General features: G+C 36.1%; 1 protein-coding gene across 6 annotated transcripts in view; it reads right to left on the minus strand.

Annotated features, from left to right (window-relative positions):
- TAX1BP1 (Tax1 binding protein 1) overlaps nt 1-25,712 on the minus strand; it is a 64,904-nt gene that overhangs the window by 21,102 nt on the left and 18,090 nt on the right. For 3 of the 6 annotated variants that reach the window (XM_052799351.1, XM_052799314.1, XM_052799324.1), the window contains exons 3-10: nt 24,644-24,746; nt 20,483-20,670; nt 18,667-18,825; nt 7,432-7,580; nt 7,208-7,328; nt 5,734-5,919; nt 2,137-2,364; nt 669-815 (exon numbers count right to left, since the gene is read on the minus strand). In XM_052799351.1, the coding sequence (XP_052655311.1) occupies nt 669-815; nt 2,137-2,364; nt 5,734-5,919; nt 7,208-7,328; nt 7,432-7,580; nt 18,667-18,825; nt 20,483-20,670; nt 24,644-24,746 (1,281 nt within the window). The remainder of the gene's footprint in view (nt 1-668; nt 816-2,136; nt 2,365-5,733; nt 5,920-7,207; nt 7,329-7,431; nt 7,581-18,666; nt 18,826-20,482; nt 20,671-24,643; nt 24,747-25,712) is intronic. The other 3 variants (XM_052799334.1, XM_052799359.1, XM_052799342.1) reach the window with 3 other exon arrangements.

Here is a 25,712-nt window from a genome sequence, read left to right on the forward strand (position 1 = left end):
CTTGCTATTGCTCATATGCCTTTTCCCAATTTAAGCTCCTCTCCAACTCAAGTCACTGATTTTCACAAAATTCTACAGAGCTCTGCTCTCAAACCTGTTTGAAATTCACTGACAGGTTCAGTTACTGGGTGGCATAAGACTCGCATCATCATTGCAAAAGCCCCATTTATTTATGGAACAAAGCTTAGAAGAGCATTAAGAATACAAAATACATATGGAATACAACTATATACTGTGTTGTGGAAGCTTTCATCCCACTTCACTTTGAAATCCTCCTCCAAGTTCTCCATTTCCCCCGCTTTTGGGTCTCAGGTTTGGGCGGGTTTTTTATGATGGTGGTGGTGGTACTGAACAGAGGTAGTAATTATTGATTTTTTCCCTGCTTTGGTTTCAAAACACTTCCTTGAACAATGTTACACTTATAGGTTCAGCCAAACTCTGTTAGCTTTCTACATACACCAGTTACTATAAATCCTATGCTTGGTTTCAACAACTATGTAAAAAGAATCATAGAAGTAATTTAGCTTTATGGAAGAAAATGGTAAATTCAAGAGCCATTGCTTACTGCATGTTTTCATCCTTTTAAAAGCACTGGGTTTTGCAGAAGGAAATTAAATAGTTGCTGAAAAGTTACAAAAAGCAAGTGCAATTTCTCCCATTCTACTTACTGCCTGTTCTGTAAATTTGTTTACTTGTTTTTGAAGTTTTTGACATTCTTTGAATTTTTCCTTGTAATGGTCAGCAGCCATTTGCAGGCGAAGCTTCAGATCTTCAACTTCTCTGCGCAGTTCGTGCTCCACTGTGTTTGAAGTTTCCTTAAAAAAAATTAGAAACTATTCTCCCTTTTGTTCAAATACCACTATTTCCCAAAAAGCCTTTTTTCAATTAAAGAAAGCATAATGCTCTATGCAAGTACAGAAGAAGTTCCTACTTTATTTGTGGGAAGGAAAGGAATACAGTAGTACAGCAGAGAGAGGCAGCATCTGTGCTGAACTTCACTCCTAGCAGGACACACTGAGGGATTAAGTAGGCACTGGGATAATACCAGAAGCAGGTGAAGAGGATTCTTATTCTAATAGGCTGATTAACGTATACCAAAAGTCTGAACATATACCAAAAGTCTGAACACCTTCCAGAAGGTGTTCTAGCTATCTTACAGACAAGTATAACCATGTGGCAAAAATGGACAGACCACAACTGTATTCCATCACACTCACTATGTTTCTACTGGAAGTGGTTCAGTTGAGCTGTAACACTGATAGACAAGCTAAGCAGACTACATTTACCAACTGGATATATGCCGTATTCAGATACTTTCTGGTAACTTGAGTCACTCAGATGATCTGCTACTTCTTTCAGGATGCATTTCAAAGACATTGTATATAACTGAAATTCTTAGAAAAAACATGTAATTCTTGGATATTTTTAATATAATAGTTCTTTTGACGGTTGTACTATTCATTTCATATTTACTGCACTATTTTAATTACTGTTCAGCTCAATATATTTTTTCAAACTGCTACATCATTACAGTAATCCTAGTAGCCAATTAATGCAATGCGGTTGCAGTCAACAGAAGATCCAGTACAAAGCTCACTTAAGTCAGAATGATGAAACTTACATTACCTCATTAGATTTTTATCCAAGACAAAGAAAGTCAGGACAGTTTCCATTACATTAATATTTTTATACTTATAAATACTAAAGCAAATTAACTTTGACCACAAATATTGGAAGGACTCCTAAGAATCAAGAAAGAATCCATCAATGAGGAAAGAACATTATGAAAAAAAATTCTACCAATCATTTTTCTTATCTGAATGTTAATGCTACTATGGCTCACATAAAAGAATTAAGAAAGGGAGCGGATTCAAAGTAACACAGGTAAATACTGTATTATTCTGTGAAAATAACATGGGGGTGGAGGGGAGCTGCTGTTAATAGTAGCAGAAATCTTCTTTCTTACCAACCTTCCAAATCAGCTAACGTGCACTTCATTTAAGTGCCAAAAGAGAATTTGATAATAATTTGTACTAATCATCCAGAAACATATTTTATTCGCCAACCTTGGCAAAGCTAGCTCTGTCAGATTTTATAAATACAGATAAATTTCAGTAATAAGTACTGATGATTTACCTGTTCATTTTTCAAAGCCGTGATTTTTTTCAGTTCAGCTAAAGCATCAGCAAGCTGCTTTTTCAATTTTTCATTTTCCAGACGTGCACTGTGAAGATCGGCCATCGTCTTATCTCGCACATTTACTGCGTCGCTCAGCTCTTTTGACATTAGGACAGCTTCTTGTTTTCTAGCCTGAATCTGATCTTCAGCCTTCCGAAGCTGTTCTTTTAAAATACTTGCATCCTCCTAGGAAAAAGAAGAGAGGGAAGAGAATCCATCATTTTTTAATTCAAAGCTTAAATAAAGGATGGTAGAGGGATACAAACTTTTGAAAGAAAAATCAAGTTTTCCTGGTGGCTTTAGCAAAACCACTAAATGAAGAAGTTAGTACACAAGTACCATTTTCCCCATTTGCCACCTTTGCTAACAATGGTGTGCAAACATATTTCACTATGACATAAAGGCAAATTTAAATATTATTATTATTTTATCTATACTAGATTTTTATTTTCAGCTTTAGTTTTAACCATACACCAAAAAAAGTCTGTTTTCCAGAATATCTTTGTTCTTATCACCATAGAACTCTTGACAGGCACAAATGGCCATCCAGCTTCAAAACCAAAGTTCATCCCACAGTAACACACTGCAGGTAACAACAGAGTAAGAAGTCTTACAATGCCTACAATTAGTTGACGTAAGACACTGTAAAGCAGCTTTGGGATATTTTTCTCATGGCTCCATTTCCCAAGATCTTGCACAACAAGCTTTTCAGAAGGAACTGAGAACAAAAAGTAATGAAGAGCAAGCTGCAGCATGCAGCACTAAGACTCTCAGCACTGCTGCAGCTCCATAGGGCAGTCCAAGGGCCAACTGAACAAGCTGCACTACTGGCCTCTCATTCATCAGAGAAGCTCAGGATCACCAAAAAAAAATTTAAAAAATTTTAAAGCTACTGTAAACTACATGCAGCCTCTGGTGTTCCTGAAGACATAAGCATCTCATATTCTTGAGTCTAGACATAAATTCAGGTATCTCTAGTCCATTATTTGTTAATTTTTTAATAATCACTTAGCATAGCAAGTCCAGAGGAACACTAATATACTTTGTAAACATTTATGAAGATGGACTAGGAAATGGCCCAAAGTCCTGTCCCTTAGCTATTTTTACAGCACATGATGGATCAGCTACACTGTGAAACTGCCGATATTTACTGAAATATGTAAAACAACGTTAATGATCCCACCAGAAACATCACAAGCACTTCCAAGATTAATAAATGACATAAATGTTTGGTTGCTTCGGTACTGGCACACACACGCACCCCCTACATGTTTTTACTTCAAAGTAAAATACAGTAGTAGTTTAACACATTCAGAAACAAAACTGCAAAGCAGTCAAAAGACTAAAACAAGATAAGCTGTAACTTAAAGTAATATAGCATGTCCTTTTTTGTCCTCTTGCTATTTCCATTCTCAACAGCACTACTTTTCTACTTAAATTTTACATTCATAACTCACATTAATACAAATTCTATTCTTTCAAGATCTAGATTGCCTCTTCTGCGAGAAGAGTGGCAAGATACACAAGATAGTGTCACTTAGGAAGTCAATCTGACTTTTCCATGCTGGCCTCAAAGGCTGTGTCTAAATTAACTCTCCAGTTTGGATCAAGAACTCATTTGTGAAGCAAAACTCCCAGTAAATTCCATTATTACCTATCACACTGTAGATCACAGGACAGAACAGTCTCAGGGCACAGAAACTGCATTCCTTTTGGGTGAAACGAAACAGGAAGATGTACATCAGGAACAAACACCTACTAGGTATTCCATTGTGGTGGGTTGACCCTGGCTGGATGCCAAGTGCCTACCAAAGCCACTGTATCACTCCCCTCCTCAAGTGGACAGAGGAGAGAAAAATATAACAAAAGGCTTGTGGGTCGAGATAAGGGCAGGGAGAAATCATTCAGCAATTACCATCACAGGCAAAACAGACGTGACTTGGGGAAAAAATTAAATTTATTACCAATCAAATCAGAGTAGGATAATGAGAAAAAAACAAACCTTAAAAACACCCTCCCCCCAACCCCTTCCTTCTTCCCAGGCTTAAATTTACTCCTGATTTTCTCTACCTCAGTGGCGCAGGGGGATGGGGAGTGGGGGTTTCCGTCAGTTCATCACACATTGTCTCTGCTGCTCCTTCCTCCTCAGGAGGAGGACTCCTCACACTCTTCCCCTGCTCCAGCGCAGGGTCCCTCCCACAGGAGACAGTCCTCCATGAACTGCTCCAGCGTGGGTCCTTTCCACAGGATGCAGTTCTTCAGGAACAGACTGCTCCAGCGTGGGTCCCCTGCAAGGTCACAAGTCCTGCCAGCAAACCTGCTCCAGCGTGGGCTACTCTTTCTGCACAGGTCCTGCCAGAAGCCTGCTCCAGCGTGGGATTCCCACGGGGTCACAGCCTCCTTCAGGTATCCACCTGCTTCAACATGGGGTCCTCCACAGGATGCAGGTGAGTATGTGCTCCACCGTTAACCTCCACAGGCTGCAGGGGAACAGCCTGCCTCACCATGGTCTTCACCACAGGCTGCAGGGGAATCTCTGCTCCAGCACCAGGAGCACCTCCTCCCCCTCCTTCACTGACCTTGGTGTCTGCAGAGTTGCTTCTCTCACATATTCTCAGTCCTCTCTCCAGCTGCAACCGCTCTTGCCCAGTTGGGTTTTTTCTGTTCTTAAATATTTTATCACAAGAGGCACTACCACTGTCGGTGATGGGCTCGGCCTTGGCCAGTGGCAGGTCCGTCTTGGAGCCGGCTGGCATTGGTTCTATCGGACATAGGGGAAGCTTCTAGCAGCTTCTCATAGAAGCCACCCCCGTAGCCCCCCTGCTACCAAAACCTTGCCACAGAAACCCAATACATCTATCCACAGCACCACACTAAAACTAGTCTGAAGTAACCCCACCCGGACCATGGGCAGCATAGATACCAGTTCTTCAGCAATTTCACTCTCCTACTATACCACACTGCTTGCTAACCACACTGCTACCACACCATGTAGCAAAAGTCGCCTCTTCCTTAGAAGTCCTACTGGCACTCTTATTGCTGAGTTCTCAAGTCAATTTAGTCTATTTATATGGTATCTTATCTTTTCTCAGGTTTTACATCATTATATCTTGACAGTACATTTACTTAACAATTCCTTCAGCACATCTTTCGATGTCTCCTCTTTTCTCCTCCATCACCCTCTGCAGTCTCAACATAGCTACATTATTAACTTTTCTCTTTTCCTCAGTCTCCTTCCTTTTTCATGAAGTTAAAAGCAACTCAGAGTGCACCACTTTTACTGATGCACTTTTACTGAACTCACAAATTCCTTTTTCACATATAGTTCATCTCACAGTTCATCACATGAGAGATCTCAACAAGCTCAGAATTTGCAAAACTAAACCCAAATTCACTCTTTTGCTCATTTTCTGCATATACTGAGAATACCATAATCCTCTTGCCTCTCAGCCTATACCCTGGTGATATCTTCAACCTCTTCCTTTGTCTTGTCAAACACATACAACCTTAGATATGTTTATTTTAAACCAGGCCAATTATATTAGCAGTGCTTACCTTGTTTGATGAGGAGACCAAAAAAGCTTTCTTCATATTTTCTTTTTCAGCTATAAATAGCTGTAATCTGCCAACCTCCTCTTTATAATACGATATCATGTTTTCTTTGTTTGCATCCAAATTCTTAAACGTCTGGATTTCTTTTACTAGTTTGGTGTTTTCTATTTCTGTATTCTTCAAGTGTATCTGTAATGATGCTAAAATATGTCAAACTCTTCTTCCACGTTATGAAAACTAGTGTTCACCTGTTCATTTAAGTGTTCACTAAATTCTAACTCATCTCCGAGACAGATTAGAACAGGTAAAGAGAAAAATTAAACATTTGATAATATCACTGCCCTCCAGCACAAATTTTCTGGCTAGAATTCTTTCAGTTGGATCATCTAACAACAGCTCCACTCCACAGCTAGAAGTTAAGGCCCTGACTTCTGTCCACATCAAATTAAGCTATTCAGAATTCATTCCTGTTCACAAATGCTAGACAACCAAGGACAAGTAAAAAAGAAATTACTTGAAGAAAACTAGAGAGAAATTAAACTTCTAGTAGTATCTACCTGCAATCATATAAGCAAACAGGATTTATATCAGCAATATTCATTTCCAAAGACAGCAAACTACTTTAACAACTCTAGAGCTGTTTTTAAGATGTCATCGAGTCTATCACATTATGCCTAATAAAGGATAACTGTTGCATTCAAGTGTTGTCCACTCAGACAAGATGATTTGTGTTGCTTATTTATAGAGAGATTCCATGCCTGTGAAAGATGTTTTGAGATTTTATTACTTCTGGTGTATATCTAATACTGTCTGCCACATAATGACATTTTCCTATGAACAAAAATAAACTTTTAAATACACTTGACTTGTTTCATACAACCTAAGGATTTCATTATTTTGGCATACATATAAAAACTTTTTTTTTTTTTTTGCCTTTGAGGTGGGCACTATATTTTATTTTAAATATGGGTGTGTCTCAATGCCAACAAAAGCAATCAGCTATGTTAGTAAAAATCAATGCAATACAGCTCCTACTAAAGCTTCTCAGTTATGCACAAGACTCAAGAATAGGGATCTAGAAAACATAGTCTGGAGCAAGAACTTAGAAGAGTAAAAAGTAATTTACTTATGAAAAAGTGTGTTAAGAAAACCAGTTACTGGGTGATGCACTGTATAACTAAAGAATTTCCTCACTAGCATCTATTATCTTTTGTTACTATGCCTGCATTTTAACAAATTGGTGATCCATTCTCCTTCTTAGAGACCTTTTTATGTCATGGGATGAATTCAGATGCTATTTTCCTCATTCATTTTTATATGAGAACATCTATAACTGTCTTAAAAATCTGTTCACAGAAGTTACCCATTTCCTTTTTTCCTTAACAAATTCAATTTATCAGACTTCTCCATAAAATGTTATTACCTTTATTTCAAACCACTTCATTTCAGTGCATATAGGTACAAGGAATAAAGTTACCTTATAAAGTTCTTTTTCATCCTTTTCTGTCTTTAACCCGCATTCAAGTTGCTCCTTCTCAAGCATCACTTTCTTCAGTTTGTCCTTCAGACTAAGACATTGACAAATTAATAGTACAGAACTATTAATACAGAAAAACGATGCATACATTAAAATTGTTAGTTTGAAAAAACACCTATGGAATGAAACAGTAGAATAAAGTAAGCAACAAAATTACTAAATACCTGTCTAACTCAGTTTCTTTTGCAATGGCTTTTTGAGTAACAGTCATGATATCTTCTTCGAGCTGGAGAACTTTTGAAGCAGCCTCATCATGCTTCTTCTTCAAATCATCAATTTCAGTTTTAAGAGCTTCTGATGCTTGAACATTATTCTTTAAAAAAAAATTGCAAACAGATGTCATTTAAGAATGCATATCTCCAGAACTACAACATGCTATTTGAATTAATGCTAAAACATGGCCATTAGATTTCTCCTCTTCCTTATAATGTACAAGTCCATTTCAAGTCTATATAAATACATATATTGAATATATAAAAATACATTAAACTTGCTATGCACAGTTAATATATTAATAAGGAGTCAATAAGGAGTTGGTTTTGGCGCAAGCATTCAGTTACACAGAGACTACCAAAGACTTCAGAGTACAGGACAAAGCTATATTTCATATCTTTTGCCCATCTCCTTTCTGCAAACTAACCCTTGACTGCCTAGCTTAGAAAAAATGAACAACTTCTATTTTTCTTTGTACTTTCTTTTACTTGAGAAGGAGAGCTTGCATTTGACTAGACAGTTACACCACAGTAAAGACAACTGCAGGCAAAAGGAGAAAGAAAAAGGGAAGAACTCCTGATGAAGAGCTAGTTACTACACTACATTCTCCTAGCTAGAACACACGAAAGGTCTCACAAAGCTCACGGAAGCTCACAAAACAATTGCGGGATTTATGTCTTGGATATTGGAAGCTGAGACAAGAGGATGATTACAACACCAAAAACAGATTCCTTTGTCAGAAAACTGACAGACACAAGATGGGAAGCCGCTTTTAAGTATTGCATTAATAATCTAGATACAGTAAGGTCCACACCACTCTAAGGCAATGGACAGCTAAATGTCATCTCCACCACAGAAAAATGGCCATTTAAAGTCAAGTTACCTTAAATAACCCAATACTATTTTCTTAAGAAATTAATAACACTAAAGTAGAACACAGATATTGAGATAATATGCTACTAATTCTGATATCAAAATTCAATAAAGCTCATCTTAGTATCAACCATGACAGTGGTATGAATCAAACTGTAAACAAGGTCAAGACAGACTGACCAACATGCCTGACTACAGCATGACTTAGTGTTTGTGCAGATACTACAGTACAAGTTGTCTTTCTGCTCTACATTTAGAAAATTAAAGCACTAGTTCATCCATTCATTTTTAAACAAAGCTTAATGCCCTGAAACAACAAGACTGTACTGTTACATCAAGAGAAACACATCAGGCAGAGTTTACAGAGAACCCCTACTGGCCAGATTCCAACCTAACTAACAATGTTTTAAGTACAATAAAATATAATGAGGACTGGTTTTACTCATTAATTGTCAAAATACACTTGCAAACAGTGTAATTGAGCCCCGCTTTTACAAGCGACCAAACAGAAGTTTGGGCATTATGATTTTTCTTGGGGGGGGGGGGGGGGGGGGGGGGTAGGAGGTGTTGAATTATGAGGGGTGGCAAATGTAACTGATGACTCAACCACTTCCTGAACACTATACCAGCACATAAAGTAGATTTTTATTTTTCTTACATATGCTATTAAAAAAAAAAAAAAAGAGGACTAATACATTACAACTATTTAAACTCTAAATGGCTTTATTATATGCCTTAATATAATAAAGAATTTCAAGGGGTCATGAATGTACCATCTTTCTTGAAAACAACATTGGAGAAGATGACCCACAATTTTCCTAAGGTCTTTATTTTTGAAGAGCTATCAGTTTTCTGCAGCCAGAAATATATGTACTTGGTGTAATGAAGGCAGTATATTTTAATTAAAGTCAGTATTCCAAGTAAAACTTGCTACATAACCAGCAGCAGCAACAACACACATTATAACTGCTTGTCCTTCCCTAGTGCAGTGGAGACTAATTACTTGCCCCTGTTTTGAAAGTCTAGTATAGTAAAAAATCTATTTCAATGCATATCTGTGTTTTCTCTAAACACCACTTTGGTATAACTGTAACTGTTGTAACCCAAGTGCCTTCAAAAGAATTTAATCTGATACATTATATATACAAACTGTACAAACAGTTCAAACAGGCTGCCAAAGGTAACATATATTAAAAGGAATTAATAGCCTGAAAAAAATTCACTCCACAAACAGCATTACAATTGATGCTGCTTTGCTAGTTATTCTAAAGGGACATGGTATTAAAATGTAAAAGTTCCATACTTAACAGATTCTCACCTAATAAACTTGTTTAGATACAACTAAAGCCTACAGTTTTGAAAGAAAAAAAGGATTAATTTTTAGAGACGACTTGTTATTTTACAGAATTCTTAGCAATTCAATTTAGATGCTGCAATCCTAGTCCCATACACTCTGGTTACAGCAGTTTCAGAGCCTGTAAAATTTAAAATAAGTGCTCTTAGACTATTTTACAGGTAAAAGTTGACTGTGTTTTAGGAGGAGTCTAAAGGGGAAGAATATAATAAACACATCAACTACATGTACAACCTCTATTACAAAAACGATAATTACTTTCTGTGATTATTGTTTACTTAATTTCTCTCAATTTATCTGGTATATCTACAAATATTATATCTTTTCTTCCATTTTCTTAACAGAAAGAAAAGCACAGCAACAGCATGAATCATTTTAATGGACTAGTTTAAAAACACCCAACAATTTCAAGGTTATTTTTACTCTGAATTGTATTTTTAATCCTGTTACAAATGCAGCTCCCCGTCCCCACTCCCTAGAGCTGCAACAACCCTATGGGTGGAGGGGGTAAGCAAACTGCACCACAAAGGCCAGAATAAGCAGCCAGAAATTACTTAAGTCAGCTTCACTGCTGCAAAACAAAAAGCTACCAAAACAAAAATTCCTACAACTACTAGGAGTCTCACTAGTGAAATGAAACAAAGAAGATTTAATGTAGTTGTCAAGTGGATTTATCTTCCCCAGAATCAAAATTCTACTTTGAAAATTTTTATGTACCTTCAGATAGGGAACAAGAAGAAAGATGGGGGCACCAAAATCTTTATTGCTATTCTAAAATGGCAAAAGATTTAAGACTGATTATTTTTAAAATAATTTTATTGTAATCATACGAAACACTGTCCTCCTCCCTGCAAAGAGCTGCCATTACACATAACCTGATTTGTTTACGGTGCATTACAAACAGCTGCTGAAAGAACAGAGTTTCTGCATCAAGAAGTTCTAAATTACAGATCAGTTGCTTTAGGTTTGTGCAACCTAATTGTAAATACACTGATGGAAACCTCATAAAGCTATTATAAGTTCTATCTAAAGAATATGCAAAGATCATGCCTGTGCTCTTCTTTGAAACATGTTTAAAATCCATTTATTAAACTTCTGCTGCAAAAGGACTAATCTTTCATTTAAGAGTAGAATAGCCATAAAGTTTATAGATTCTTATTTTTATAGCAGAAAACTATAGCAAAAATCTGTATGTTCAACAATGAAGAACAACATGCTTTACCTACGTACTTCTTTCTTCTAATGCAACACCAGTAAGATAATTCAGAGTATAGTCTGGTTAATGGAAGCAAGGTGGTACAGACATCCCTTCCTGTCAATCAACATACACAATGCATTTTTCAAACCTACTTAAGTCAGAGAGAGATCCAACAGACAGAATAGAATACTTAAAAAATAAAACCCAAGACTATTTGCAGCTGTGACATCTTGCAGTATCACAACAGGCAGCTTTTTTTTTTTAATGCTTCATCTTCCCTTAACATGTAAAACTCCCTACCCACTTTTTAAAAGCCATTCCACACCTAAAGCATTCACCTTTGATTAATGGCTAATACCTGCAATCTTTATTTTACTTTTTACAGAATGCATACATTGTAATGAAAAAGAAGAATGAAAGGTTAAAAAATTAGCTATGCAACTCAGAAACCAAAGAAGTCAATTCACCAAATACAAGGCAATTTATTTAAAACAAAACAACAAGGAAAAAAAAAAAAAGCAGTAGCACCTTTCAGCTGGATTGATTTATCTGGATGTAATTTAATGTCAGGGGAACCATTATGCTTCATACCCTGTAGAGAATTTAGGGGATCTAGATGAATTATCTGCAGGAACCTTTTGTTTATCCCATTTACATCACAGCAGCTCCAACAGAATCGTGTAGAACAGTTGCCTAACATCATTATCTTTTTAAAGGACCTCAGAGAAGAAATGATGAACACAGCATAGCATCATTGCAGACACTGCAAAATCTGAGTGTGCTCATAACACAGGGCCTGAATGTTCTGAAAGGAAACCTCAAGTTGTGATTTTTCTTTCTAAATAAAACTTAAGCATTCAGTAACGTAAAACAGTAAACCAATTCCAGATAAACTCAATGATATTAAGCTTTATGTTTGTGACTATGATTGGCAATAGAAATACTGCTCTAAAAAACATTGAAGTCTCTCTATTCCAAAACCTAAGATATTGCAGTGGTAATAATTTAATTGTGTTAATCTCTTCAACTAACATTGTTAAACAGATCAAAAGTACCTAAGTAACATCAGTCACCCAATTACTGTCACAAAGACTACAGATGTGCAAGTTTTTGCAGGAGGAAGCTGAAGTATTTATACACACTATGGTTTTACAGCATGCATTTACATTTCAAAATGTTAATTTCTTAAAACATCTTATAATTTCACTATAAGCTATGACTTTTGCAAAGGGTCATTCTCATGAATACATAATTTGAAGTGCAGAATATCTCATATGAATCTGTTCAACCATCCAGTGAAATAAATTTCAACTAACCAGTTCAAGAAAGATTCATACATAGAACAGTCACTAAACCAATAAAACAGGGTCTTCTCTCATAGGATGTTTATAGCACCCTTGGGTGCTATAATTGCTGGTGCCAATCTGAGCAATTCTGAGTGTTTAATTTGTATATATAAATTATTTTATATAAGTATATAAAATTACTCCATTATTTACACGGAGTTTTGGAGGGGGTTGTGTGGGGGTTTTTGTGGTTTTGCTTTTTGGGTTAGGGGGTATTTTTTTGGTTGTTGTTTGGGTTTTTGCTTTTTGGGTGGCTTTTTATTTTGTGGTTTGTTTGGGTTTTTTTAAAAAAACAATGCATCTCCCTGATCATCATATTTTCACACATGCAGCATACATAAACAATATCAAACATAGCTTGATTTAAAGAGGCACTGAAAAAACACTGGATTCACTTACTTTTATGCATGCAGTCTGAACTGAGCACTTGTACTGCTGACATACCACACTGCACAACAGCATTTTGTCACTATCTAACCAGAGAAACTCTCCCTATAAAATGGCATCAAAAGCCAACTTAAATGAATCCCTGATATTTGAATAAAACTCTCCAATGAATAAAGCTACTGTGCAGGTAGAACCTCTCAGTAGAATGTGGATTTAGATGGATGTCCTATTAAAACTCCCCATCAGATAGATGAATTAGCCCACTTTTAAAAAGTTAAATGAACCAAACTTTCAAAAAGCATGAAAGAACAAGTTTATCAAGTCAATTAATTCACTTCTGCCTCAATTTATGCCAATGTCATAACAGAAACACTATTCAGATGTTCACAGGATCAAAGAACGAGTTGTTAATCTGCAAATCTGTTGCTTCTGACTCAAGTTAAACATTTACAGAAACTACTGCCACAGGAGTAAGATTTGTCACCACTCTAACATTAAAAAAATCAGTTCAGAAATACTCTCTTCCCACTAGAGGGAGACAAATGATTGCAAAAGCATCATTTGCAAGGTCTGCTCTCTACCGAAGCTAGCAAACCTGTCTTCACAAAATTGAATGGTTGCAGTGTCAGACGAGCAACCAATGAAAGTTTGACACGATGACTGCTGCATGTTTCTCTTGTTCAGCACAGTAATATTAAATCTTAAAACAGTAGGTAAATACACTGCTGCCAGCAAGCTTACACACAGTTTAAGTACACGCAAAACTGGGAATACAAAGACCAAAAAGCATGCGTTCTTTTTATTTACACAGGTATATATTTTTATATTCATAATGCATAAGATATAGACTAGAAAAAACTAGATATAAACACTCAGGTTTTGATTCAACGTTCTTCAAAGTTTCAAAAAATATAATATATTCATATAAAAGCAGCTAATGTGACTCAACATACGTGAGTATATACCACTGAACAAATTCGCAGTAGGAAACCAAAGGAACAGTTGAAATGTTGAAAGCAACCTGAAACAGTTCTGGTGACTATGTATCATGTGTCATCTTCTAAAGTAAAATAATCATAGCGAGTAATTACATCATTAATTTAACAGTGTTATATTAGTAGAGTTGCAAGCTGTATATACGATACTAAATAAAAGTATGTTATCAGGGAACATCATCCTAGTAAAAACTAATTAACTCTGAAACACTAACAGAAGGTTATAAGAAAAAGATTTGACATTTCTGAAACATTTCCAATAATTTCACATTTACTCTGAAATCCCACACAGAGTAGTAACAGATTAAATTAAACCTTCAGACTCTATAAGAGCTAATTTAATGTCATCTGGGGGAAAAAAAAAAAGTCTAGGAATGGTTTAACTGGCATGAAAAATGCTGCAAAGGAATACTATGTTTTCCTGTAACTGAAAATACAGCCCTTTTCAGAAGACTAAAAAGAGTGTGCATATTAAGGGGCAGGAGAAGAAAGGAGAGAACAGGAAAGAATCACTTATCCCCTCCCTAAACTGACCTTGTCAGAACAACTATATACTGTGTTATGCAGCCATTGCATAAGAGAAGAGAAAAAGATCAACCCAAAAGAAGTAAAGAATGGATTTGTCCCAAGTTCTACAATATCTTAAGCTTTGGCAGGGCGGGGTAGTTAACACAACTTAATGGTAATAATCATAGCATATGAAATGTGCACTAAAAAACAGTGGGGCTGGAGAGCTTGTTCCCTCTGAGTGCAAACACCAACTAGCACAGAACTGTGTGTCTTGCAAATACTCTTTCTGTGATGGTAGCGATGACAACCTGAGAAATCTGTCTGCAGAACCATTAATGTGTTGAATACAAACTAAAAATACAGGTATTTTTACTCAAATGTGATAAAATACTAAAAAAAACCCCCACAAACCCAAACCTAAAAAAATAGAAGCCTTTAGAGTCAAGTAGTGACTTAGAGCACTGTAACATGCATCAGAAGCTATGTTTCTACAACTCTAATAGCACATTATCACTTTATGTCTTGAATGCATTTGTCCCTCCTATCTTTGGTAGGAAATGAGATGGCTATCTCATAAGAAGGCAACAAATGACTCTGTATCTCCGAAGACTAAGGGCACTGTTAGGAAACTGAAATCTGTAGTTTGTTGTGGCCATTACAGTCTGAAGTGCTACAAACACAGGAACTCACCTGTTTTTAAAACTCAAGAAATGGGAATCTTTTCACCACTTAAAAACATGCATAGAGCCCAATATTCAAACTTTGTGGAACACTGATTGTATTACACCTGAAGAGATTGTTTAGTATGCTATGTTCTTAAAAGATTGATCTACTTTTAGCTTGTTTCTTCCTAATATGTTCGCCAAAGAGCCTCTAAAGGACTGCTTACAAAGCATCCCAACTAGACAAAAAGCAGACAGAGAACACAATAGTTCCACTGCCCAGAATTCTATGGGAGTAACTAGGTGGGGAAGAGAGATCAAATAATCAAGAGTGGAAGGAAAACACTAATTGGGATATAGTTGTGACACTATCTGTCAACAACTATCCTGTCTATGTTAAGAAATCAGTATTTCTACAGACATTTCTCAATGATCCAAACTACTCCTGAGCTATTTGTGCAACAAAGACCTGAAAAATCAATACCAAAAAGAGGAAAGTAGGCATACAAATAAACATGAATAAAAAGGCGATTTTAAGAGAACTGTGTTTTAACAAAACATTCTCCATATTATGAACTCAGAGCTTTTCCGTCATTAATCTACCTTCTATTTGTTACACTGTATCACAGTAAGATAACTTATGTACTATGACCCCTAACAACAACATCCACATTCTGTTCAATTCAATTATAAAAATGTAAGGTAGCTTAATAATGTATTTGATCACAAGACAAAGACATGAGCTTAGATACTTATATTATTTGCTCTGAAGAAACTGAGTAAGATTTTTAGAAAAAGGGCAGACTGACGAGTATTTTGTCTAAAGGTTTTTGTAACTCCAGGGCCCCCTTATCACAATACAAATGGTAATAAACAAATAGTAGTTGCCAATACATTAGCAGCATAAAGAGCTCTGCAATCAATTAGAATCAAATGTATGTTTCTGTACAGACGTATCCACTTCTTTTGCTCATGCAAATTGCTGCTCGTTAAATACAGTACTTTGTACTACTGTGGTTTTCTAGAGGGCTCTTCGGACAAGCAGAAACATTACCTGGGCACTTCTTGATGGAAGTACTTGCAAAGAGGAAAAAAAATTAGTATGTTCTTAAGAGACTGTAGATGGGTTAAATGTACCTTAGCTTCAATAGAAATAAAGATTTCTATCACTTATAGCTTCCTCAAACTACAAAGGTAATGATATGTAGTGTTTACAATCATATTTTCTTATATGGGCTATTTTGCTTTATTAATTTTCTTTAGCCTAATATGCTCTAAAGTATATTGTAAGATTTTTTTAACAGAACTCCAAATAGTTAAACCTTTACCTAAGTTAAACATTTTAAAAAATACAAATTTTAAATTCATCAACTCCACTTTTTATCTATTTATGTATCAAAAGTTTAGAGCATAACTAAAAATCCACCTGTACATGACAAAAGAGCACTAGGAATAAAAGAAGAAAATAAAAACCCACGGAATTACTTAGTTAAGGGTAACCATTCTGTAACTTAAAGGCAAAAAAACCCAGCAAGCCAAGCCAAAACAACCTAGCTCATACTAAGTACAGCTGAAGATTCTGCCATTACATAAAATACAAATACATTTTGATTACTTAGCATTTCAAGGTTATCCCTTGTAGTCTTACATAAAAAAACAAAGTGAATGCATTGTTTAGGTTATTGCCAATAATAATTACTGACATCATATGAAGCTGACTAGATTAGCTGAGGGGTTTGGGGGGGAGTGGCTTTGGAGGGTTTGTTTTGGTGGTTGTTGGAGAGGGTGTTGTTTTTTTTAGGGTTTTTGAGGGGTTTTGGTTTTGTTTGTTTTTAAACAAACTACAAGGAAAATAAAACCTAAGTACTGTAATCCAACTGAGCGCTGAGTAACTGCTGCTTGGGAATCTTTCAATCAATCCATTAACACACTGTACATGTTCCCAGCAAAGATAAATCATATAATCCCTTGAACCACTGCTGTATTTCATGTATTGGGGTAGGGAGGCAAGGAGAGTAAGAAGGGAAATCACCTTTAAGACTGGAAAGTTTAGAGAGAAAGCCACATATAAAGTATTGTTTATTAAACTTTCTGATGATGAAAAAGTTAACTTATTGCATCTAATTTAGTAGATGCTTAATTTTCAAAAGTAACACTCGATTTATATTCTGCTTACGAATATAAACAAATGAAAGGTTTTTCAACTCAGCAGATTTGTTTCTTTTTTAAAAAAAAAGTGAAAAACAGAATAGAACATAAAATATGTAAAACAAGACAGTGTCAAAGACTTAAGAGACAAAAAATAACTGCATGAGTTAGAAAACTAGTATTCTAGACAGGTGAAGAGCTGCATCAGCCTCAGATTAGATGTCTACTTATAGCTCAGCTAAATACAAGTGAGAAGTTCTTCACACTGCATCATCACTTCGACAAAATACAAGGCCCCTCCCCCAAAAAATCCTGAAATTAAATTCTAATTGCTAAGTTCTAGTATTTTAAAGTCAAAACTATTTTTTATTATATAAATTCACAGTAAAATGCATGAAAGTATCAAGACATTTTTGTTCCTATACAGTCTAATTGTACCCTTGCTGGACAGCCGTAAAAATACAATATGACAAATTGTTCTAATACAGCATTGTAAAGCTAACGTGGATTAAAACTGACAGTTTACTTTCAACCTTTTTTTTTTTTTTAAGTGATACCCTCAAGTGACAATGAAAGCTATCTATGTAGCTCATTCAGATTTATCGACCAAGCTTATGATTCTGCAAATCTATGAAATGCATACTTTTAAGTATTTAATTCTCATCTCATCAATTTAAGCTAGTTCTCCCATGTACTTGAAATTAAAATCATTCTTTTCTAGGAAAAACTTTTCTCTAACCAAGATCTTATCCTTTCTTTTTTCCTTACCCAACATTCTAGTACATTTCACTATGACTGTTCAAAAGTAAACTACAAAGTTTCAACAGTTTCAAATTCCCTCAACAAATTCCTATTAAAGGTGTATCACACAGAACTGTTGACATATACATACTAGTAATAAGAAATAGCCTATTAACTGCTGTCCACAGCTGAATTATATAGGCTTCATTACTTCAAATTTGTCCATGTCACCACCTCCCTCCCACATGTTTTTAATCTTCTCCTAAAAGTTGTTTTTTAAAAAGCAGCAGCTTAAAAATAGATTAGGTCCAACTTTTTTGTGCCTTTTTTATAATATTAGATTTCCTCCTTACCATATGTGGAATTCCAAATTAAGCTTGCTTTGTTTTAAGCTAGATTTATATTTTCACTATCAATTAACACTGTAAATTGATTTTTAGGTTTGTGCTTCTTTTCCCTTTGAAAATCTTCAGACCTTTCTGAAGCCTTTTAGAGAAGTGACTGCTTACTTTTCACTCTTTGTATGCCCTGGCAGTAGTATTCTCTGTTAAGTCTTGATCTTTGCTTTTAATAGCAAAATTTTTTACCATTTTCAATACCCTGTGTTCTATGTAGTTATTCCTTAATGGGAGTTTTTTTTAAAAGCCTTCCTCCATTTTAAGTTAATGTAAGCCAACTTTAAACTATCAACTACTTTCCACTACGAATTCCACATTTAAATGTCAAACATCTGGTAACAGTTGTCATCGATTATCTTACCAAGCCTGGTACCAAAAGCCTTAAATATTTTAACCATTTTACAACATAAAAGGAATAGTGGCAGAAGGTTAATAGGAACTGACCTATTCCAGTGTAAATGTCTATCTAACTGCTGAGGGGTTTTGATAGCTGATTTTCACACAGTTTAACTGGTTCTTGAAAAAGGAGAATTACAGACATTATGAGTCAGCTTTAATCAGTTAAACAACTAACCTTTTGCTCTGTTTGCAGTTGGTCACATCTCTGCTTTTCATGGTTAAGTTCTTTTTCCAGTCTTTCAACCTGATCCCTGAGTTGTGCCGTTTCCTTTTCCAGAACAGAAGTTACCTTTAATAGCTCTTCTTTTTCTTTTACTATTTTTTCAATTCTAAACTGTAAAAACAAAAACATTGGGTTTTGGTAATTTTTCTCCCCTTCATTCCTATCAAATAAGTGGTAACAAATTAGTCCAGTGTTTGAGCAGAAGCACAAATGTGTCCCCTCTGGCTGTTATTTTACAGTTTTCCCCTACTCCCAAATTTCTGAAGTTTCACTGCTTTAACGGAATAGTGCTACATTACCATTAGACAGCACACTTTGCAGTGTCTTGATTTATATTCAAGTTTTCCCTCCTTAAGTGAAGCACCTTTACTGTTCCCAAGTGACAGCAACTATGGAGGAGCTAATTATGATGACAACAGCTTGGTGAAAAAATGGCTGCTGAGTGTAGACACACATGCACACTCTGAAGCAATGTTTGAGGAATTTCACCAAAAAAATGAACACACACATAGCCAAAAGTAAGGACTGGCCCATGAATTACAGCCTTTCAGTACTTAAAGGGGTCTTACAAGAAAGATGGGGACAGACTTTAGTAGGGCCTGTAGTGACAGGACAAGGGGTAATGGTTTTAAACTAAAAAAGGATAGATTCAGAGTAGATATAAGGAATAAATTTTTTATGATGATGGTGGTGGAACACTGGAACAGGTTGCCCAGAGATGTGGTAGATGCTCCATCCCTGAAAACATTCAGGGTCAGGCTGGACAGGGCTCGGAGCAATCTGATCTAGTTGAAGATGTCCCTGCTCACTGCAGGGGGGTTGGACTAGATGACCTTTAAACGTCCCTTCCAACCCAAAACAATCTATGATTCTATGAACCAAGATAATCAAAAACACTTGAAAAATTCTTTTTTTCTTTAATTTTAGCACTATGAGTACATATCTGAAAAGCAAAAATATCCCAGATGTATCTCCGTACTAAGTCTCTTATCCCTAAATTTTGAGATCTGTAAATCAAATACATGCATGTACGTGCCTAGATGCAACTGAGAAAAGGATAAAATGTTTGATGGCAAGGTAAGGAAACTGTAGCGAGCAGTTTTCTAATATGCAACTCATACAATCAGGTTGGTTTGGTTTTGGTTTTGGTTGGGTTTGTTTTGGGTTTTTTTGTTGTCTGGTGTTTGGTTGGGTTTAAGTAGTTCTCAGCCTACAAAATATCAACAAGCAAATGGAAACATCTTGACTCTGGATGTAAGCATAGAAGTCTAACCACATCCATCTAGCAAAGAACATGACACACAACACTGCTTTAAACAAAACAAGAGCTATTCTAATATATTTGGGCACCTGCCATTATTCAGCTTACTTTCCAGGGCTCTTCACTTGTGCACAAATAAAAGTATACTAATTCTGTAATTTTTTTTACTTACAACAAGCACCACTTCACACAAAGGGTATCTTCCCCCCTCTGGTTAGTTGGAGAGTACAGATGTGAGAGATGGACAACTACTCTCTTACGGCTTCCCAGTCTATGCCTAGTGCTATGCCATGCCTGTGACCAGTTTAAAATCTTTACTCATTTAACCTGCAGATGTTCTGAACTCCAATCAAATACTGGAGAACAAGCCAGAAATGTATACATTACACATACATACGTAGGCTTTTTCCTCCTAGTTTGTTCTTCAATACCTGTGAATGTATGTATGTACATATGTATATATAAAAAAATAAATAAGATAACATTTTAAGAATTGTTGAATCAAACCTCTAGAAGTCCAGCTTTTGTGGTCACCACTAACATATCAGAGTTTCCTTCATCTTCCATAGTGAGCAATTCTTCAACAGGGGAAGAGGTACGAAACTGGAAAGGTGTGCTTGCTCCACGGATTTCTCCTTTATGAGTCACATAACAGAACTGGTAAAATTCTCCATCATCATTTGGTAGATAATATCCTATCAAAATAAATTCATATTTGAAGAAACATTCTACGCAAATGTACAAGTCTCCATCTGGAAATAGATTATCAGATCAAGTTTGACTTACAAATTTCATGCTCATTACCTTAGTAAGGCACAGATAAATCGTCAAAACAGCAGAAAGCAAAACTCATCCTATTTAGTAACTTTCATCCCCCAACAATTTCTCCTAGCTTTTAAAACAAACACCAAAACAGTAGCAGGTAATAGGTGCTGTATGTACACATCACCTTACATACATTAGGTAATAGCTGCTGTTTATATATTTATGAAACAGAATCATTAGCAATCAGATGCCCTGAAGCTGGATCAGGGCCACGTTACTATGTGTCCTGGTTTCAGCTGGGATAGAGTTAACTGTCTTCCTAGTAGCTGGTACAGTGCTATGTTTTGAGTTCAGAGCGAAGAATGTTGATAACACTGATGTTTTCAGTTGTTGCTCAGTAGTGTTTAGACTAATGTCAAGGATTTTTCAGCTTCTCATGCCCAGCCAGTGAGAAAGCTGGAGGGGCACAAGAAGTTGGCACAGGACACAGCCAGGGCACCTGACCCAAACTGGCCAACGGTGTATTCCATACCATGTGACGTCCCATCCAGTACAGAAACGGGGAAGTGGGGGGCAGGGATTCGCCGCTCGGGGGACTGGCTGGGTGTCGGTCGGCGGGTGGTGAGCAATTGCACTGCGTATCATTTGTACATTCCAATCCTTTCATTATTGCTGTTGTCATTTTATTAGTGTTATCATTATCATTATTAGTTTCTTCTTTTCTGTTCTATTAAACCGTTCTTATCTCAACCCACGGGTTTTGCTTCTTCTCCCGATTTTCTCCCCCATCCCACTGGGTGGGGGGGAGTGAGTGAGCGGCTGCGTGGTGTTTAGTTGCTGGCTGGGGTTAAACCACGACACTATGTAACTGTTGTACAATCACAGAACAAAGAGTAAGCGATTTTTTGGCCTTGGAATATCTATACAACCAAAGACAACAAAGAATAACATGCAATGACAAGACATCTGCAGTTTTACCGGGTTCAATTCTTTGCATGTTTTTTGTGCACTAACCACAATTTACTTTTGCTATTTTTAAATGCCAAAGCACAGGAACAGTCTGAACGCATGATACAAGCTGCTGGGGGCGGGGGGGAGCTGGGGGCAGGAGAATTTAACAAAGAGCTTATGTTTTAAAATTTAAAAAAAAAAATTATCTTCTAGACTTTGCAAGGTAAGAATAAGTCATCTTTCTTGTAGCTATGTAATACTGCATGCTGCTAGAGTATTATTTCAGAAGAATTTCTGTGTGACTATTCACCTGAACTGTTGCCCACTAAAGCTTCAACATCAAGCCTCTCACATCGCCTAGATTCACATGGTAATATTTGTGGATGTTAAACAATCATTTCCAGAACTAATGAGATTTTTACCTTCATTAGTAAACGCAAGAAACCACACCTTACCCAGTTTAACGGTAAGAAAACCAACTGGTTTTTTTCAGAACACTTAATTATCAGATACCCTAGCCAGCTTGAGTATGATACTAGCATACTAAGTCCTCACCCACTGTTCAATCCAGCAGGTGATGTCACCCATTTCTGTTCATAGTTCACCACAATTCAACCTGCTCCCTTTCTAACTTCATCATTAATTTCTATTAATCAACTTTTATTCCAGATTCCTGGAAGACTATTCCCAGTACTCTTAGCTACTTGTCCTACAAATCACAAAACCTCAGGATTCTGTGCTTTTGGACCTGACTACACTTTCCTATATAGCACTGCAGTCCAGTTTACATGATTCAATGCTTAAATAAGGCGACACTATGCAGAAACAAATTCAGAACAATCTACTTTGCAGCTCCAGCAAGTTTTAATATTGGTTCAGACAAACTGATTTTAGAACTACTTAACGTCTTTTTTCTTATATCTAACATATACTGGAGAGAACAGACTCCTGATTATTTTCTTCCAGTACACCTACTTGATAATTTAAAAAAATATATATATATTTAAAGCATGCTGCACAACATCTACTATTTATCTCAGTTAATTAAGCTCCTGTAAGCTCTAATGATCTCATCTCAGCAGCACTAAAATATCTTGCCAAATGGGAGACTGTCTGAATAGAGATTAAATCTGGCAGCTCTATAAAAGTGGAGGACTGTCAGCATGGAATGTAACAGATGGGACAGTTACCTGGTCTCTTCATGTGTGGCAAAACTTCTAAGTACAAAGGACTAATAATGGCACGTAGAGTCCTAGGTTTCTAGGTCACTTTTAGTTTCAGTCCAACCCAATTTCATTCATTCAATGAATTCTGGTAACCATAAAAGAAACTAAAGACTTCCTTCCGGTTCCTACAGAGCACATGCACTTTTCACAGATTTCAAGGTTATAAAATAGTCAGATCACATGGATATGATCATCAAACGCATCAGAAAAAATGACTTGGCATAAGAGAAAGAACAGTGAACTCATCCAAGCTATCACTATTTGCAGCTACTACTTGCAGCTTTAACAAGACAACAAGCTAATGCATTAGTCATTTCAGGACTTCAATTATTATTTTTTTCTATGTATTTTAAGCAATAAATACACACACACACACACACAAAGACTAAAACCAACTCTGGGAAGTAAAAAAGAATATAAGATAGTATATAAAATTCTGCTAGTCAGCAGAAAAGCATTAAACAAGTTTAATGGAGGTGCTCATTCTACATGCAACTTTGAATGTGTGTAGATTTTTGACATTCATAATGTCCTGTGGCAAGAAGTTCTGCATATTGACTGTGTTATACAAGTATCGTTTCTATCATCGTTTTGAACCTGTCACTTGGTAGCTTACATCAATGGCTCCTACTTCTTTAAATATGAACAATGGATAATCCACTCATGCCATGGGTAGCTGATTTTAGAGACATCAGTCGCTTCCCATTATTTCCCTTTCCCAGGCTGAAAAACCTGGCAGAATGGAGTTCTGAAGGTCACCTAGTCCAATTTCCCACTCAAGAGACTGTTGTCAGCACCAGTTTGAGACTACCATGGCTGTGTCTAAGCAACTATGTGGAATTCCCATCCTTCCAAACCAGGGATACCTGTTCCAAGTGCTGCACTACTGCCTCTTGGCAAATAAGTAGTTCCTAATGGCAGACATAAACCTCCCAGGCCACAATCCATGGCCACTGCCCCTTTTTATATTTAATAAGAAGAGTATGGTTCTCCTCTTCGTAACTCCACACCTTTATACAGAAGCTATTTCTTACCTTTCATCTTCCTTGTTGCGCTTTGTTCATTTGTTCTACTAGACCTTTTCTGAGATTGCAAAGGGGAGGGAGAGTATCTGATCTCTACCCAGTGTTGAAAATGCAGTTATACTATAGATTTGTACAGTGGTGTAACATTTTGTTATTTATTCTTTTCTTAAAAACTTCAGCCATTTTCACCAATTCCTCACTGTCAAAAGGTCCTCTGCAACCCTTCGACTACTCTGAACCTTTACCAAACCATCACCTGCATTATTTATTCTTTGACAAGAATCACGTTACATTGAGAATGATGTTTCAAGTCCAGAGACTAAAGACAATGTAAACACACAATGCATTGAGATCCAAGGTCAAAAAACCTTGCTGATGATTAAACAGTCGCTTTCTGTATTTTAATAGTTTCCAGCACAGCTTCTCTTTCTATCAGTCATGAATATTGTCCATTACTATGTAAAAACATACTAAGTCACATACTTCCCCTTACAATTTCCTTGACATCTAAAATAAAACTGAACTTTACACAGTGAAGTGTGGAAAATTCTCCTCCAATTTATGTTTGTAAAAGTCTAGAACAGTTAATTTATTTGGTTCGGTTAAACCATGACAACAACCCTCAGCATTGTAACGAACAGGTAAGTATTTAAAAAGCTGTGTAGGCTGGAAAATACAGGTAGATACTGCTTTACATTCACCTTGAAAAGTCAGCACACAGTTAACAGTTGATCCTTCCACATAATTTTCTGGCACAGGTGACCAAAGAAATGTGTAATAATCTCTTGCAGTACTCCAACCAACCTAAAATAAAATAAATCACAACAAAAAAAGAAAAGAGAAAACATTAAGCAGAAGAATTTGTTATACACAGTTAAGATATCATGGTCTGGCCTTTACAACATACTGTAATATGCATATTTCTGCTTCAACATGCAATAAAAAGATACTTAACAATGTTTACAAATCAGGAATATTTTAACAAGCATGTCAAAGATTTAGCATGAATTTTATTAAGCTTGTTACTTAAGGCAATAAATGGGTCTAAGGCAATAAAAGGGTCTATATAAATTAAAACACCAGACAGTTTTCTCTATACATTAAACTACTATTTAGTACATTTTTTTTTCTATAAAGATACACATTACTACATTAAAAATTAAAAAAAAGATTAATTCTGAAATTTATAGTGAGATTTTCTTAGTGTAAATTCTGCCAATGCTATTTTGTATCCACAGTCCAGCAGGTTCATCAGAAAATAAAAACGAGGAAAGAAAAAATACCACTCTTCTACTGAAAAGGCCAAATTTGACAGGGATAAACTAGCACATTTTGGACAACTTCTGCAATATTAAAGACTAGCATTTCACTGGAATGCTAATTCTCCCATACATGCTATGTCTGCAAGGAAAAAAAAAAATTTGCATGAAAACCTAACTCAGCTAAGTTGGTACAGTCTTCCCACTAACTTCAACGTCTGCTTTCAGACTTTTCATAAGAGTGCAGTTCTGTACAGTAAGAAATGCTATCCTCTCAAGAAACATATTCCAACGAGCTTGAAATACATGCATCTAAACCTGAAACCCTGTAAAGCAATGGATATTAATAATAGTGTAACTGTAAAGGAGAAGAAAAAATATATCCATTTTAATCCACTGACTAAAAAAAAAAAAAAAAATACCAAAAACCTTGCCAAAAGCTAGGTGTAGTATGATTTATAAGTAACTGGGTATACTGTCTTAGAAGAGTTAAGAAGTGAAAAGGGGACAA

The sequence above is a fragment of the Harpia harpyja genome, chromosome 1 (assembly GCF_026419915.1).
Source record: "Harpia harpyja isolate bHarHar1 chromosome 1, bHarHar1 primary haplotype, whole genome shotgun sequence".
NCBI classification, from domain to species: domain Eukaryota; kingdom Metazoa; phylum Chordata; class Aves; order Accipitriformes; family Accipitridae; genus Harpia; species Harpia harpyja.